We start from the raw sequence: 16,458 nt of genomic DNA, 5'->3' as shown, positions 1-16,458 counted from the left end.
GCAGGTGGATCCTGCGCACATTATGGTTTGAGATGTGCTGGTTCAGGTGACCTTTAACCCCGAGAATGGTTTGCTAGACAGTTTTTGGACCAGTCAGCTTCTCAGGATACATCTGCCTGCACACAAAGCATCCGAGCCTGGGAGTCAGGCAGGCATAAATTTGAACCTCTGCTTCACCACTTACCAGTCCTCGTACAAGTTACTTAACCTCTCTGAGCCTATTATTCCACATGCAAAATGGGAGTAATGATGCCCGCTTCATAGGGTGTCTTGAGCATTAGGATAATGCACACAGAATGCCCAGCACTCGGCAGGTGGTCGGTTGGTGGTCCCTGCTGTTACAGCTCCTGGCCATCCAGCCCCCTGGCCTCTGGCTGAGGGCCAGGAAGGGCTATTTGTTCCCACTGTTCTTCCACCTTCCTCCTCGTCTTCAGCCCCGGCCCAGATCCCACAGCCTGACTCTGGTTCCCCAACTCCTGGCTCTGGATGCTGGGTAGGGCCCCCACCCCAGCTCCCAGGCGGCTGCACTGTGTCTCCTGGAGCCAAAGGGATAGCTGGTGGCTTCTGCTCAGCACCAGGAATGGTGTTCCTCTACCCTGGACTTCTGTGGGCCTAGAAGGGAACCAGCTGGTGGGTACAGAACAAGCCCTTGCCCACCTCCTTCTGGCCTTCCCTGGGTTCAGTGAGGGAAGTGGGAGTGGTGGCCATCGGGTCAGCAGAATTGTAGAGCTGTCCCTGGTGTGGGCTGGTGCCCTCGGGCAGGCACCCTGGCACAGGGGCCTGCTTTCTTCTGAGGGGGGAACTCTTGGTCTCCAAAGTTTACCTGCTTTAAGTTTCTTTTTAGTCAGAGGTTTTTCTTACCCTGCTTCCCACCTCCAAGTTCCATCAACCCAAACTCCCAGGGGCCTCCACTGGCGGCCTAGAGCTCTCCTTGGTGCTGAGTAGACTCAATTCTGGCCATGCCGCTGGCTGTAGAGGGGCCCTGGTGCTTATTGGGGCTCCCCCCTACCCCCAGGCCTGCCCCAGTGGACTCTCAATAAACACTAGCTGAGGCGGTGACCGTGGTGTGAACTGAATTCGCTTGAGGGGCCACTCGGGCTGCAGAAGCAGCTGGTGAAGTGGGAAGAGACTCTGGGTGCAGGTGTCCTGGGTTCTGGTCCAGACTCTGCCCTGAATTTGCTTTGGGACCTCAGCAACGTCATTTCCTCTCTCGGGGCCTCAGTTTTCCATGGGTGACATGAGCTGTTTGGATTAACAGCAGTAAGAGTTCTGTAAATATTTTTTGAAACAAATACACGTACCCCTGAGGACCAATTTGGCTCCAACACTCTAATTCCCCTGCCTCTCCCCACTCCTCGCTGCCTCCCCTGAGCTTGTCAATATTTTCTCTGCCTGGGCCTTGGTTTCCCCATCTGCACAATGCGGGGGGTTATCTCTGGCCCGCTCATTCAGAGACAGTGGGAGGACCAAAGGGGATGGTTCCAGGGATGCAGATACAGTGGCTAAGAGCTTGGGCTCTAGAGGCCGACTGACTGGAGTTTGAGACTGACCATCTGTGTGATCTTGGGCAGCTTACCTAACCTCTCTGGGTCTGTAAGTGAAAATGAAGATAATAATAGTACCTACCTCCTAGGGTTGTTGTGAGGGTCAACTGAGACCATCCAGGTAAGCACCTTGTACACAGTAAATACCTAATAAATGGTAGCTGTTATTATTATTTATTATTAGAATCATCACACCTCTGTTTCTGCTATAGGAGATCCTTTCCCCGTCTAATTCATTCTCGTCACAGGCCCAGTCCACATGGCCTGCTGATCCAGCATTTTTTCACCACGTTCTGTAATTGTTCTGTAACAGTTATATCCAGGGCCACTACGTGGCATAACTTTGGGGGGCGCCCTTCACATCACGTCTTTATGATGCTGCCCCTGTAGTTGTGCGGTGCACAGCCTGTACAGCTGCATGTGGCAGATCTCACCGGATCTCCCAAGAGCAGAGAGAATAAGCTGCCTGGTCCCATTTGTACCTGCTCTGTAGGTGTGGCAGTGGTGCCTGTGGGCTGGCAGGCAGCCCTGGAGAATGGGGCGGCAGACACCAGGCTTTTGAGGCTGGGGAGCGTGGCTGGGTGGGAGCCTCAGGCTCCACAAAGCTCCTGAGCCACCTGATGGGCAATCTACAGCTCTGACCCGAAGCACAGGAGGCCCACGGCTGGTCTAGTCCTGGGGCTCTATACTGTGCTTGGTTGACTCTGCAGAGCTCTACTCTTGCTTCCTTGGGGAGGGGACGGTGTCTTCTTACAATCCCCCTCCTTCCAGTACCAATGTCTTCAATTTAGGAAAGACAGTGGTAGAAATTCTGCATCTCCAGAGCTCATGTGAGGGACCCAGTGGAGTGGGGTAAGAGAGCACTGCATATAGAAATCTGGGAGGATGACTCTTCTGGGGTCAGTCCAGCCCTGGGCAGGACCCCTGTGTCTCGCTGGCACAGTCGGGGCAGCCCAGTGGGTTGGGGCCCATGCCATGGCTGCAGACAGGGGGGCTCTCGGCAGGGCTGGCAGCAGCAGGAAGAGAGGCCCCTTCAGAATGGTCCAGTCCCACTGGCACTTGGGCTTGGCTGGGGTCAAGAGATGTGGCTGCTTTGGGGGTGTCTCCCAAGGGGGATGTGGGATCTCGGGTTTGCCCATCCTGGTTGGTGGTCTTATCCGATGAGGAGGGCGCTGCTGCCTGGTGAGGCCCCTCTTGGGGCAGGCTGCCTGGGGCCAGCAAGAGCCCCTTCTTGTCCCAGCCTGGCTTGGTGTGGATGCCCACGGCCTTCAGGATGACGTCCATCTGCCTGGCGTAGTCCAAGTGGCCGCTGACCTGTAGGAGGACAGTGAGTGAGGACCACGGGTGGCGGGCAGACCCCAGTCCTCCCCAGGGCTCCTGGGCCTCTCCCTCCGCATCTTCACCAACCAGTCACCAATGCCATGACTCCAACCCTCAATGATTCTCAAGTCCAGAGTGGGTGGGAAGCCTCTGGGTTCAAAGCTGCTCTAAAATTTCTTAAATAAAGATGGAGGAAGCTTCTTTACAGAATCTGGGTCCTCTGGGGGCAGGAAAGATCCTCCTGTTACAGTTGGAGTGGAAGTTCCCGTTCTCTGCCTGCAGCTTTAGGTTATAGCAGAAGGGCTCTGTGGATCACCAGCTGTGGGACCTTGGACAAGCCCCTGTATGCCTCTGACCTCCATTTGCCTCAGCTGTAAAATGGGGACAGTAAGAGTAGTTACATCAGAGGGCTGCTGTGAGGGTTCCTCCAGGAAAAAGCCCCCAAATCTAAAATAGAACTATGGCTAGAAAGATTGCCAGGTACTTTCTACGATCCACTCTCCCCCCTTTCCCTTAGTCATAAGAACTCCAATTTATAGCTGGGTACATTCTCCAGCCTCCCTTGCTGCTAAGTGTGCTACGGTGATGAGTTCTGGCCAATGACATGAAGCAGCAGTCTTATGCGGCGCTCCTTGGAATTCTCTTTAAAAGGGGGAGTGCTTCGCTTTTCCCCTTATTTCCTCTTTCTTGCTGGCTGGAATTCAGACAGGATGGCCAGAGCTGTGGCAGCCACCATGAGCCATGAGTTGGCTCACTAAGGATGGCAGAATAGCAAGACAGGGAATTTTGGCCCCTGAAGGCTATGGAGCCACCAGCCCTGAACTGCCTTTTCTAGCCTTTGCCTATGGGACAGCATCACCTCTTGTGTGTTTAAGCCACTTCATCTGGGCCTTTATTATGGATGGAATCTTCACTAAGACAGGGGTCAAGAACTCAGAAGTGCCCACCCCCTTCTTGAGAGAAGAGAGACTCCCCTATTTTTGTGTTGGCATATATCAGTGACTGAAAAATAGGGGTGTGATTGGAGTGCCCGATGCCTAACTGTGAAAATGGACAATGGTCGACACACAGTAGGTCCTTAATACATTGTAGGAAATGAGTTTATTGAATATACTCCCTTGACAGGTACTGGCTGCTAACTGGAGGTGAAGAAACTGAGGCAGAGAGGTAAAGTGACCTGCCCAAGGTCACCCAGGTGTCAGAGCTGGGGTCTGAATCCAGGCCTGTTCACTTCATAGAAGATCAGGTGTGTGGTGGGGAAGATTTTAAAAATCATTTTCATTTTACAGATGAGAAAAGAGAAACCCAGAGAGGGCTGGTGGTTTGCTTAACGACACACAGCATGTGAAAAGCACAGCCGTGTGCTGTGCTTGAGACGCTGAGAGCAGAGGCTGCTTCGCTCAAATCTCCTCCCTGAGATGGAGCCTTGCGCTCTCCCCAGCCAGCCTAGGGTGCCTGCTTTAGTGCCAAAGGCAAGCACAAGACAGAACAGTCCTTCAAGGCTGAAGAGGAAGGTTTTTGTCTAAAAAGGAGACAATAAAGCACTGGGGAGGCTTGTGCTGGGGAGTTGAGGAAGCAACACAAAGGCTTGGCTGGTAACACCTGCATTTCCATTCGAATCACAAATCACACCGGGTTATTCCAATGACTTTGCAAGAACACAAAAGACAATTCCCTGTACAGTTTTGTTATTTTCTCATAACCTGCTTACTTCTTGTTCTTTTCTTTACAACCACTTTTAAAGAGTGTTCAGTGAAAACACACACATGTATACAACACGGAAGAGGCTTTTCAGATCCCTGGGTTCAGGGTGGAGGTCAAGGTAGGGCAGCATCTTTCCATAGCGGGTGGACATTAGTGGCTGCATGGCGCTAGAAAGAACCTAAGTTTGGAATCAGAGACATGGGGGTTCCAGACTTGGCTCTGTCTCTTTCTAGTAACTGGGTGAGTCTGTACAACGTCCTGAGACCCAGCTTCCACATCTGTAAAATGAGGATCATGACACCTCATACCTTGAATGTCTGCTATGAGAGTTCCAAGGGCCTGGGACTTTGTGGGAAATATTCTGTTCTGTATATGACCCCAAACACTTTTATAGGGACATTACACAATTAGGGTTAGTGATACCCATCACGTGGGGTTGGTGGGAAGAAATAATACAAACCACAAGGCACAGCACCTGGTACACAGTAGGTGCTCCTTAAATATGAGTTTCTTTTAATTTAATTTTCTTGGAAGGAGGGATAGAAGGTAGGGAGTGAGCTAGGCAGATCCATTCAGGAACCCAAAATGGCTGCTGAAGCTCTAGCCATCACATCTGAATTCGGGCCAGCAGAAACCTAGACCCACAGGGACAAACAAGGATGGCCTCCCTATACCTTTTTAATGTTGGTGAAGGGCTGGTACTAGGGCTGGGTGGAGGCAGGCAGGACAGGAAGGGAGGGAGGTGTTTATGGCTACTGGCTACAGCTGATTCCAGATGGAAATTCCACTGTGCAGCTGCCCTAGAATGCATAGCTCTGGACCTTCTTGGCTACAAGTTGGTCCAGGTCTCAGCCAACCCTAGTCCCTGATCTGCCATTCTGCAAAGACCCAGAGGCAGAACTGGCTGGCAGAGTTCCAATTGTACGGGTAGCCAGAGGGATGGGAGAGCAGGAGTGAGGTGGACAGGAAAAGAATCCCTTCTGAGCAGTGGAACATTCTGGCGTGGTTGATGCTGGATAAAGATTTCAGCCCAAGACCATCTCCCTGGCTGTCTAGATTGAAATCTGCCACCTGTCCAGATATGCTGGATGTCCCTGGTGCTGAGAAGCCTCCCTGACCTTCCCACGCTGGTCACGGACACTTCCTGGGGCTCCCCTGCAACAGGACTCACTACACACCATCGTCTTCATCTGCTTGCATCTGTCTGTGTCCTGATAGACTGTGTGAGCTGAGGAAGTGCACACCTCTATCTCACCTCTACTCCCCACATACAGCCCTGTACGCTGTGGGGGCTCAGGGTAACCAGATCCACACAGGATGAATAGGCCTCAGCGCTTCTGGTTTCCTGCCTTGCAAGACACCTTGACTTACCCAAACCAAAGCTGCTGCCACCTGTCTCTGCCTGGTCAACAATTTCCAAGCCTATCAGGCCCCCTGGGCTTCCTTTACCTCTTGGGCCTCAGTTTCCTCCTCTGTAAAATGGGGCTAATAAAGATACGTACACCATACACCGTGTGGGCTGGTTGTGAGGATTCAACGAGATAATACACGTCACAGGCTTATTGGCCCAGAGTTGGAGGTAACTGACTGGAAGCCACAGAGATGCATGAATGCAGACAGTGTGAATGCACTGGTTAAGAGCCCAGGCTCTGAGGTAGGTTCCCTAGTTCATCTGGCTCTGCCACTCACATGCAGTGTCCCTTCCTGCGGCCTCAGTTTCTATACCTGTACAACGGGGTTATTATCCCTACTTCATGGGACAGCTATGGGGATCAAGTGACATAAGGTCTGTAAACCATGCAGAGCAGTGTCTGGCATGCTGGCTATTGTTGTTATTATTGTTATTATTACTGAATGTCTATTGTGTGCCAAGCCCTGTGCTAAGCTCTAGAAGCCAGCTGGTGTTCTTTTGGGACACCAAGACTCCAGAGACCCTGGGCTGGGTCTCTGCCCCCACAAGAAACCTCGTGATGTGGCCCCCGGGATGGCAGAAACCCCCACCCGCTGCAACCCAGTCCCCACACAGGAGAGCCTGAAAGGTGGGCAGGCAGCCTGGCCTCTGTCTGCTCCGTTCACCAGAGATGCCCTCTGCCTGCGACAGGGCCTGACCCTGGCTCACTCCTGCTCAGGCTTGTCCTGAGATCAGGAGCCACCGCAGACCACGTTTGTGTCCGGTGGCTGACGCTGGGATGAGGCTCAGAGGGCTCTGCCCACGTCAGCCTGGCAGGGAGAAGGAAATTCTCCTGTAGAAGGTCCTGTAGGTTTCTGCTCCGAGCACAGGGCAGCCAGTGCTTCGCAACAGCAGTCACGAGGACTCTTTTGCCAGCAACCTCTCTTCCAGCAAGAATTTTCAAGGAAAAGAGGAGGGCAGCACAAAGGCAATGCTAATTACCTCCAATTACCCAGAAGAGGAAAGCACTGCTTTTTGTGATGTGCTCCTAATGCGATAAAGAGCTATTGTTAGGCAGGAGCTGGGAAGCTGCCATGAAGGCAGTCTGAGTGGGGAGAGGAGTCTCTGAAGCTGTGGTCCCAGAGGCAGAACTGAAGGTGGACACAGGGGCAGGAGACGCGGGAACCAGCATTGAACGAGGGCCTACTGTGCACCAACCATCTCGCATGTGCTCTGGAAGATAGAAACTATCTTTCAGGGGCTTTGTAGCATTTAAAGGAAATTTTCATTTGAAAGGAACGTTCAGCCATTCCTTTTCACATTTGATTCTTGTGGCAGAGGAAGACCCCTGGAGTGGTGAGGCATCAAGTCACTTCTCCCCTTCACCCCATCAGGGTACAGGGACCTTCAAACAGGACAGAGACCCCTGGACATGGGCCAGGAAGCATCACTGAGTCCTGCTGTTTCCTGGTCTTGTTACCCAGGTTTCCTCACTCCCACAGGGAGGTGTACAGCACAGGCTCTGGACCTGGTTTCAGAGACCAGATCTATGGCTCTCTGGCTACATTGAATCTTATTCTCTCAAGCCTCAGCTTTCCAGTCTGTGACTTGGGGATGCCCGATACCCACTGTACAGGATTGCTGTGAGACTGACATCACGTGAAGCAAGTCTATCAGGGATAAAGATGATCTAAGGAGATGGCTCTAGGGCGTGAAGTTCATGTCTGTCCTGGGAAGACTGCCTCGTGAATTAGGAGTGATAAGTTTCATGGGTGGATGAGTCTAGAAACTCTTCTTATTCTTGGACCGATACCAGCCCCCAAAGCTGCCGGTCAGGAAGGCACGGGACTGCTTAACTCGCGTTGTCTGGTGGGTCAGGACTTGTGAGCTAGGGCCCTGGGAGTCTGGGGGAGTGAAGATATAAGCCAGGACAAACTGGCCCCAGTGACATGGTGGCAGGCTGGGTGGGAGGCCCAGGGGACCTCGGGGCAAGGTCACGGCCCACGAGCTTCAGTGGCAGCAGTGCCCGATAACGTTCTGGTTTTAAGTTTTTGCGCTAGAATCCCCCTGTGCTCTCTTCAACCCTCAGTCAAGTTTCAATAAGCATACAACTCAGCATTAGCTGTGCTGGTGGGGGTGGGTCAGGGTGCCCGGCTTCCCCTACCACGAGGTGCAGTGTGTGTGCGTGCGTGTGTGCGTGTGCGTGCATGTGTGCATGCGTGTGTGCGTGCATGCGTGTGTGTGTGCGTGTGTGTGTCGTTGGGCCAGGCTGCTGTTGAAGCTGAAGGGAGAAGCCAGGGTCCTCCGGGGTGCCCCTCCCCAGGGGAGTTTTTAGATGCCCAGGGAGGGGCCTGGACTGTCTGCTTTCAGGCAGGATGGTGCGGCTGGCTCAAATTACTTATGTGGTACCTGGGGAAATTGGGTTACGCTCAGGAAGTGCTTGGTACTTGATAAATGGCAGCCGGCAATGTAATAATTGGAAAACAAAGTTCCTGTTCTCGTGAACCTTGCAACACGGGAATTTTCATTGGCTGAGTTTGCTTGGGGATATAACTGCAGATCAGTATATCCTCATCTTCCTGGCAACTGGAACCTCTCCCACTGGTTCTCATATCTACCCAACCAGGGGCGATGCCCAGTGGCTTCCGTGCTGCTCAGCCATGTCCCTGCTCTGTAAGCCTGGGCAAGTCCCTTAGCCTCTCAAAGCCTCAGGGTCCTCATCTGTACAGTGGGGATACGGATACTGCAAAAGGTTTAGGGCAGAGCTGGGCATCAAGTGAGTGTCCACACATGAAGCTATTATTAACTCCCTATGACAGACATGTGGTGGGTGGACGAGGTTCCTTCAAGCCTGAAAATGGCTCTAGAAACTCAAATTAGGTTTGTGTAGCTGCTGGGGTGGGCTCCCTCGCATTCCATTCCCAGCAAGAATTCTTTTCATTGTCTGCCCTGCCTAGTCTGAGATGTGTAAGAATCCTTGGGGAGTATGTTTAAAATGCAGACTTTCAGGCTCCACTTCCTAGAGACTGATTTAGGAGGTCTGGGTAGTGGGGCTCTGGGACCTGCATTTTAAATAAACTCTCCAGATGATTCCAAGGTGGGGGACCTGGGAACACACTTTCCCTGCTCTGTATTCCACGGTTTCACAGCCCGGAAATTGGGTGCTTCTGCTCTGGTCCAGCCTGAATGCCTCCACTTGTGTCCTCTGGTTGTTTTCATTACTTCCAGGAGAAACAGACTGTCCTGACTAGTAATGTCGGCTGGGGGAGTGAGTGGGGGCAGTGGGAGGAGGAGCGGGGAGGCGTAGTGGGAGGGCAGTAATATAGGGGCAAGAGCATGGGCTCTGGAGGTTCAAATCCAGGCTATTAGTTGCTAGTTGTGTGATGGGAACTTTTCTAAGTCTCAGTTTCCTAATCTGTGAAATGCCGATAATAGTGCCCACCCCAGAGGCCTGGGGACAATGCCCCAGCACAAGGATGGTGCCCGTGAACAGGAGTTACCTCTTCCCAAGTGAATTCTCATGATCTCCCTCCTCTGGGGTGGACTGAGCCCGGGCCAGTGTCCCTGGGACCTGGGTTGCTGGGCTGGAGTAACGAAGTGCCCACCCCTCCAGCCCCAGGAGGGACAGGTGATACTCACCATGGAGGACAGGTCCACGTTCTCCACCCTCTTGTCCTGCAGCAGCACGGGCTGTAGGCCGGCCACTCGGAGCTTCACGGAGGACGTGCGGTAGACAAAGCTCAAAAGCCAGTCCCCACTGTGGGCAGAGAGGACGGAGTGAGAAGGGGCGGACGTCAGCCTCAGGAGGGCCCTGCCTGGCCCCGGGGGAGCCTGGTGGGATGGGAGCTTCTGTGGGAAACCAGGGCCCCGCTGCACCCGTGTATGATGGTGGGAGCTGCAGCCACTGGCATTTCGGGGGCGTTGCCCAGGGCGTGGCAGCTCCAGGGAGGCTGCTTTGTTTCCTGCTGGGCCCCCAGAGCAGAGAACAGCGCTGGCCTGGCTGGCAATAGACGAATATCTGTTGAGTGAGTGAATGAGGAAGCTGGATGAAGCTCTCCACAGTCTGCATGTGGCTGGGTGAGCTGCTCTCAGCTGGGGAGGGTTTCCAGTTCCCAGGGTGGGGGGTGGAGGCTGGTCCAGGGCTCCCTGGGAGACAAAAGAAAGGCAGCAGGGCATCTGCCTGGGGGAGGGGACCACGGGGAGCTGGGGCCACCGTGCTCTGTGGCTTGGAACTCTGGGTCTGGGCCCCCATCTGTTTTTGAGCTGGAGGGACCAGCTGTGCCTTCTGAGACAGGCCTGGCCCGGCCTGCAGCTCTCCCTGCCCTCAGCCACCTAGGAGGTGAGCGCGGCCCCCCGAGGCAGGTCACAGCCCTGGAACACTCCTCCACTCTCATGGCTGCTGTGAACACCACGCCCTGCCCCCTGCCCCCCATCCAGACATAAACCCTGCACTCTGGCAAGGAGATAACCCCGGACACTCTGTGGCCCGATTCTTCAGGTACCCCGAGCACTGTCCACGGGAGACAGTGGTCTGCGGGGTCCATGGGACAGCCTTGCCCCTCGAACCCCTGTGCCCTGTCCGGGGTGAAGCTGGGCCCTTCCCTCAGCAAGTCCATGCACGTGGACGCCTCTGTTCCCCCTCTGCCTCCAGGGCTGAGACCCCACTTAGCACACTGGGTGTCTTTTGTTTAGACCGAGTCCAACTCCGGTTGCAGGGCCATTTAAGCCCATCGTTTTTGTGCGCTTGTGTGAAAGAAGGGCCCTCCCTCCCCGCATGTGCAGGGGAATGTGCTGAGGGTCAGGAGTCCCCAGCCTGCCTGCGTGACCCTCTGTGCCCACAGGCGAGGCCCCAAAGCTGTCTGGGACCCAGGGTGTTGTGGGCTCTCCAGGCCTGACCCTCTGGGATCTCTGGGTGCCTGTGTGGTTACCACTCTGGAAGCCTCTAGAAGGCTGGGGTCCAGAGTTGAGGGGCTCTCAACAGACCTTCCTGCTGTGCCCCACCCTGAGCTCATCAGCCTGTGACTCCTTCTCTGAATCGTCCACCAGGTCCCTCGAGCAGAAGCCAGCAAAGCCATGTCCTAGGCCTCCCTTCCCGCCATGGCCAACTTATCACGGAATCCTGCAGATTTGTACTACCTGCCCCTACTCCCCAGTCCCCCAAAACCCATCCCTTCTGCTCCAGCCCTGAGATCAGGCAACTCCCTGCCCAGCCCCCCACAGACCAAAGGAACGGCCTCCTCCTCACTCCTGGCCTCACCTCTCTCGAGCCACTGGGGTCTTCCTTCAACTCTCATCCGACCATGGCCCTCTCCTCTCAGAAGCCAACCTTGACTCTCCACTACCCACAGGCCTTCTTTTCTAGAAAATTCCCTAACTGCCAGAGAGCAATGTTTGCACGTCGCAATGGTTATCCTAATATTGAAGGCCCAAGAAACACTGTCCCTCAGAATGATGGCTAAGGGGAGAAGAAAGGAGACTGACTCAAGTTGTTTTATTAACTAATCGTGAGGCTTACATGCATCCAATACGGGGTGTGAGGGAGGCCCCTATACGGTTCTGACATAGAAAGCAAAGGAGCAAAGTCAGGATTGTTCCTTCCCAACGATCCGTCTTAATCATGACAACACTCCACTTACAATGTTAAATGCACTTATTCATACACATGCAGGGGCAGGACAGGAACATGTGTTAGAAGGTTCCACATCCTCAAAACTGTGCTAAGCAAACCACAGGGCCTTTGCTGGCATTCCAGACTCTCTGCGCCCAGCATCTGCCTCTTTTGCCTGGGGTGGGCCACGAGCCCACCCTCGGGGCCACACTTGCCAGTCCCACCCTGTCAGTTACCAGCTGTGTGACCTTGGGCAAGTTGCTTGACCCCTCTGAGCCTCAGTCTCCTCGCTGTAACCTACCTTCCGGGGCGGGCAGGAGCGTGCACAGAGATGGCACATCGTGTACCCAGTGCTCACACACGTAAGTGCTCACAAGGCACTGGGTACGATGATACCTCCCGCTCTGGGCCTTCGTGGGCAGTGTGGCCTCTCTCCTGCTCGGCCTACTCTTCCAGGCTCTGATGGGCTCCTATCCATCTTTTCAAAATTCAGCTTGCATGTCACCTCTCCAGGGAGTGCCCCTGAGCCCTTCCACTTGATAGTATTAATCCTTTGTCCCTCATGTGACTGCTGTATGCTCCTCTTGTGACCTTTGTTACATGTCCTCCGTGTGTCCATTCCTGGGTCTTTTCTTTTTCTGGGCAGAGAGCTTGTTGAGGGCAGGACTGTGCCTTAGTGCTGCATCCTGTATCCTGAGCAGAATCAGGAACTCCCTTGGGGGTGGGAGGTGGGTGCAGTGCCCAGCAAGCCAGGCGTCAATGGCCCGCCAGGCCAGGCGGATGCATACAACTGAACCTTGATTCACATCGCATGATCTGTTGAAGGGTGTGCCGTGGCTGCTCACAGGCCTGGCACCACTTGTGGGCAGGGGTCCTCCCCGCTCCTTCTACCATTATCCCCGCCCCACACAGTACTGGAGCAGAGACCACACAGGGAGTCCCCCGGGGGCTCAGAACAAAACCCTCTCATTGCAGATATCCCAACTATCAGGGAGACAGTTTCACCTGAGTTCACATCCTGGCTCTGCTGTGTGACCCTCTCTGAGCTTCAGTTTCCTCACAGTATAATAGGGAGCAGAACCACTCGCCCGGTCGGCTTCCAGGGGGTTTGTGAAAGCCCAAGCAAGTTAACAAACTTGCAAAGAGCTTTATTAATGTACATGATAAATTTATAAACGTATATAGTGTGGGAGTGTTGGCCTGAAGCTCCCCCCAGCCCCTCGTTCCACTCCCAGTCTTTAAGTAGGTTTACGGCAACTAAAACACCTTTGGGGGCCAAGAATATGAATTCCTGGCCGGTGCTTAATTTAATCAAGAAATTACAGTTATTGTTTCGGTCTGTGCATTCCTTCCTCCTCCTCTCCCCCTCCTCCTCCTTCTCTCTGGAGAGACGGCTCAGGATCTCACAAAATAATGGAAAACCAAACTTATTAGCCTCAGGTTCTCAACAGAACAGATGGATTTAATAAGATTTTGCTGCTTTCATATTGCACACATGCAATTTTAATTCTTTCCCTTTGCTATTTATGAAAGCATCAAAAAAATCGTGTGCTGCGAATATGCCCAGTAATAATAATGATAACCGCTATCGCTTATTGGGCACGTATAAAGCGCCAGCCTTCATCTTACACAATCTCATTTAATCTCAGAACCCCTGTGCAGGAGGGACTGTTATTCCCATTTTATAGGTAGGAATACTGAGCTTCGGATTTGTTTGTCCAAAGCCACCTGAGCGGTAAATGGTGGAGCCAGGATTTTAACTGAGGGCTGTCTGACATCAATGTTGTGGCCATTCCTTCTCTTTGCTTGTTTTTAATTCATTAATCTATTTATTTTTAAAGATTTTTTATTGGAGCAGAGTTGATTTACAATTTGTGTCAGTTTCTGCTCTACGGCAAAGTGAATCAGCTACACATATACATGTATCCACTCTTTCTTAGATTCTTCTCCCATACAGGCCATTACAGAGTATTGAGTAGAGTTCCCTGTGCTATACAGTAGGCCCTTATTAGTTACCTATTTTATCTAGAGTAGTGTGTATATGTCAATCCCAATCTCCCAATTTATCCCTCCCCCAACCCCTTACCCGCTGGTAACCGTAAGTTTATTTTCTACATCTGTAACTCTATTTCTGTTTTGTAGATAAATTCATTTGTACCCCTTTTTCAGATTCCACATATAAGCAATATCTTCATTCAGTATGACAATCTCTAGGTCCATCTATGTTGCTGCAAATGGCATTACTTTGTTCTTTTTTATGGCTGAGTAATACTCCGTTGCATATATGTACCATATCTTCTTTATCCATTCTTCTGTTGATGAACATTTAGGTTGCTTCCATGTCCTGCCTACTGTAAATAGTGCTGCTATGGACATTAGGATGCTCTTTTCTTATTTTTTAAACTGTCCTTACTTAAAAAATTAAAGTCTCTTTTATTAATAAATAAATAAATAAATAAATAAATAAATATATATATACACACACACACACACATAACTGAATCACTTTGTTGTATACCTGAAACCAACGCAATGTTGTAAATCAACTACATATCAATTAAAAAAAAGTCTCTTTTAAGCCCTACCTACAATCCCTGTCCACTCTTTAGAGGTGACCACTGTTATTAGTTTCTCATGGTCCCTCTGGACCTGCCTGTCCATTTTCAGACATACAGATACATATATGCACACGCAGAAACGTTCTCCTTCGTAAATGGGATCATAGTACGTATTGTCGCACTTGCTTTTTTCCCCCTTAACTGTTCCCCTCTTTGCGGTCATTCAGGTTGTTTTAAATTTTTAATTATAAATGAAGCTGCAAGGATCCCCTTTGTGCATCCATCTCTGTGCATGTATCTAGTATAGCAGGATGATAGAAGTCAGAATCTGTGGGATCAGAAGATTGGCACATTAAAAATTTGGATAGATATTGCCAACTATCCTCCACTGAATTCAACTGCCACCAACAGTGTATGACAGTGCCCATTTCTCCACATCTTCACCAACACCGAATGTTATTCATGTTTCAGATGTTCAATAATCTGATGGATGATAAATAGTATTTTACTGATTTTAGTTTGCATTTATTTCACTAATAATGAGGTTGGGTACATTTTCAAAAGTTTATTGACTGTATTTATTCCATGTTTATGTGTAGATATCCTTTGGCCATTTTCTTTCTTTTTATTTTTTAATTTTTTAGGCTGCACCATGAGGCACGTGGGATCTTAGTTCCTTGATCAGGGTTTGAACCAGTGCCCCCTGCATTGGGAACATGGAATCTTAACCACTGGACTGCCAGGGAAGTCCCTGGCCATTTTCTAATTTTTGTTTATTTATTTATTTTTGGCTGTGCCAGGTCTTCGTTGCAGCATGTGAAATCTTGAGTTGTGGCATGCAGACTTCTTAGTTGCAGTATGCATGTGGGATCTAGCTCCCCGACCAGGGATTGAACCCGGACCCCCTGCATTGGGAGATAGGGAGTCCTAACCGCTTGACCACCAGGGAAGTCCCTCTGGCCATTTTTCTTATTAGATTTTTTTTCTTATTGATTTGCATGAGCTCTTTGTCTTTGTTTCTTTGTTCTTTCTACCATATCCTGATTCTAAGAACCCAGCTTAGAATATGAGTGATAAAGCCATACTGATTGGCTGAACTCCCGTGTCCCGGTTAATGCCCTCTATCCATGGCTAAAGACGATCTTTATCTTTAGCTCTGAACTAGACATGGACTAAATTATCAAAATGATAAAGCCTTTCCAAATCTCTTCTATTAAGTTGCAGGTTCTACTTGGGATGGTTGGGCTTAGATCAAAATTAAAGTTAACTGGCCTTGTGACTTAACTTCTCTGAGCCTCAGTTTCCTCACTTGTAAGATGGGATGGGATTAATAATACAAACCCCTTAGGGTTTGGGGCATGATTAACGGAGAAAATGACAAAAGAGACAGGATCTGGCAGGTGGTAAGAGTCTAATACTTGTCATATCCACTCCCCCATCACTGCATTATTGCATTTTTCATGGGTTTTTTTGAATAACTGTCTGTTTCCATATGTGTCTTTTCTGCTAGACATGAACTCCTCTTGTTCATCTTTGTAGCCCCACGTCCAGCAGAACGTCTTGGGCATGTATGTTGGATGATTCTGAGTTGCCCTTAACCTCAGGCTGGAGCCTCTCCCTCCTCCCACCCTGACATATATTCCTTAGACTCAGGAACCCAGCACTTTCCTCTTTCTCTAGGCTTTGCCTTTCAAATGATCTCACCTGTCCTTCTGGCTTCAGCTGAAGCTGACATCCCACTGGCCCTCGCTCCAGTTTGCATCTCTCTCAGTTCCAGCGCTGCATCTCCAGCCACCCTGCTGGACACTTCATGTTCACAGCCCCGTGAGTCAGCCGCTTCCCCAAGTCTCACCTCCTGTCGCTAAACGAGTGTGCACCACACTTGGGGAAAAGCCTTTGGTTTCAGAGCTTCTGGATTTTGGTGTCGCAGACAAGCTTCCGTATGCCTGCCTGGAGCTGCCTGTTTCCTGCCTATTTGCGCTGCTGAGTGCGAGGTTGCACAGGGCTAGGTGGGGGCTTGTACCTGTTGAGGTTCCAGCTAGTGCCTGGCACGAGGTTGGCGCTTTGATGCTGCTGCTGATAAACGGTAACACCATCTGTCACTCACGGAGCAGGCACCCACCATGGGCAACTCTGTAAATTGCTGGACTATCATCGTAACCCTGGGGGGAGTCACTACTATTATCCCCCCTTCACTGATGGAGAAACTGAGGTCAATGTTAAGACCCAGGTCTGTGCGATTCCAAATCCCTATTCTCGTGTTTATGCTGTCACCTCCCTCCTTTGCCTCATTTGGAGGCTGAAGGGCCCGGGCATCTTCTCAGGCCAATCTCC

At 51.3% G+C, this 16,458-nt stretch overlaps 1 protein-coding gene across 1 annotated transcript in view; it reads right to left on the bottom strand.

The window, feature by feature from the left end:
- Window positions 1-2,444: 2,444 nt before the first annotated feature.
- TMCO4 (transmembrane and coiled-coil domains 4) overlaps window positions 2,445-16,458 on the bottom strand; it is a 77,468-nt gene continuing 63,454 nt past the window's right edge. Inside the window, exons 12-13 of the mRNA XM_007459240.1 lie at window positions 9,598-9,715; window positions 2,445-2,858 (exon numbers count right to left, since the gene is read on the bottom strand). Of these exons, the coding sequence (XP_007459302.1) occupies window positions 2,445-2,858; window positions 9,598-9,715 (532 nt within the window). The remainder of the gene's footprint in view (window positions 2,859-9,597; window positions 9,716-16,458) is intronic.

Source organism: Lipotes vexillifer, unplaced genomic scaffold, assembly GCF_000442215.2.
Source record: "Lipotes vexillifer unplaced genomic scaffold, Lipotes_vexillifer_v1.1 scaffold496, whole genome shotgun sequence".
NCBI classification, from domain to species: Eukaryota; Metazoa; Chordata; class Mammalia; order Artiodactyla; family Lipotidae; genus Lipotes; species Lipotes vexillifer.
The sequence above is the reverse complement of the archived record's forward strand: the minus strand, read 5'-3'. Positions and strand labels throughout refer to the sequence as shown.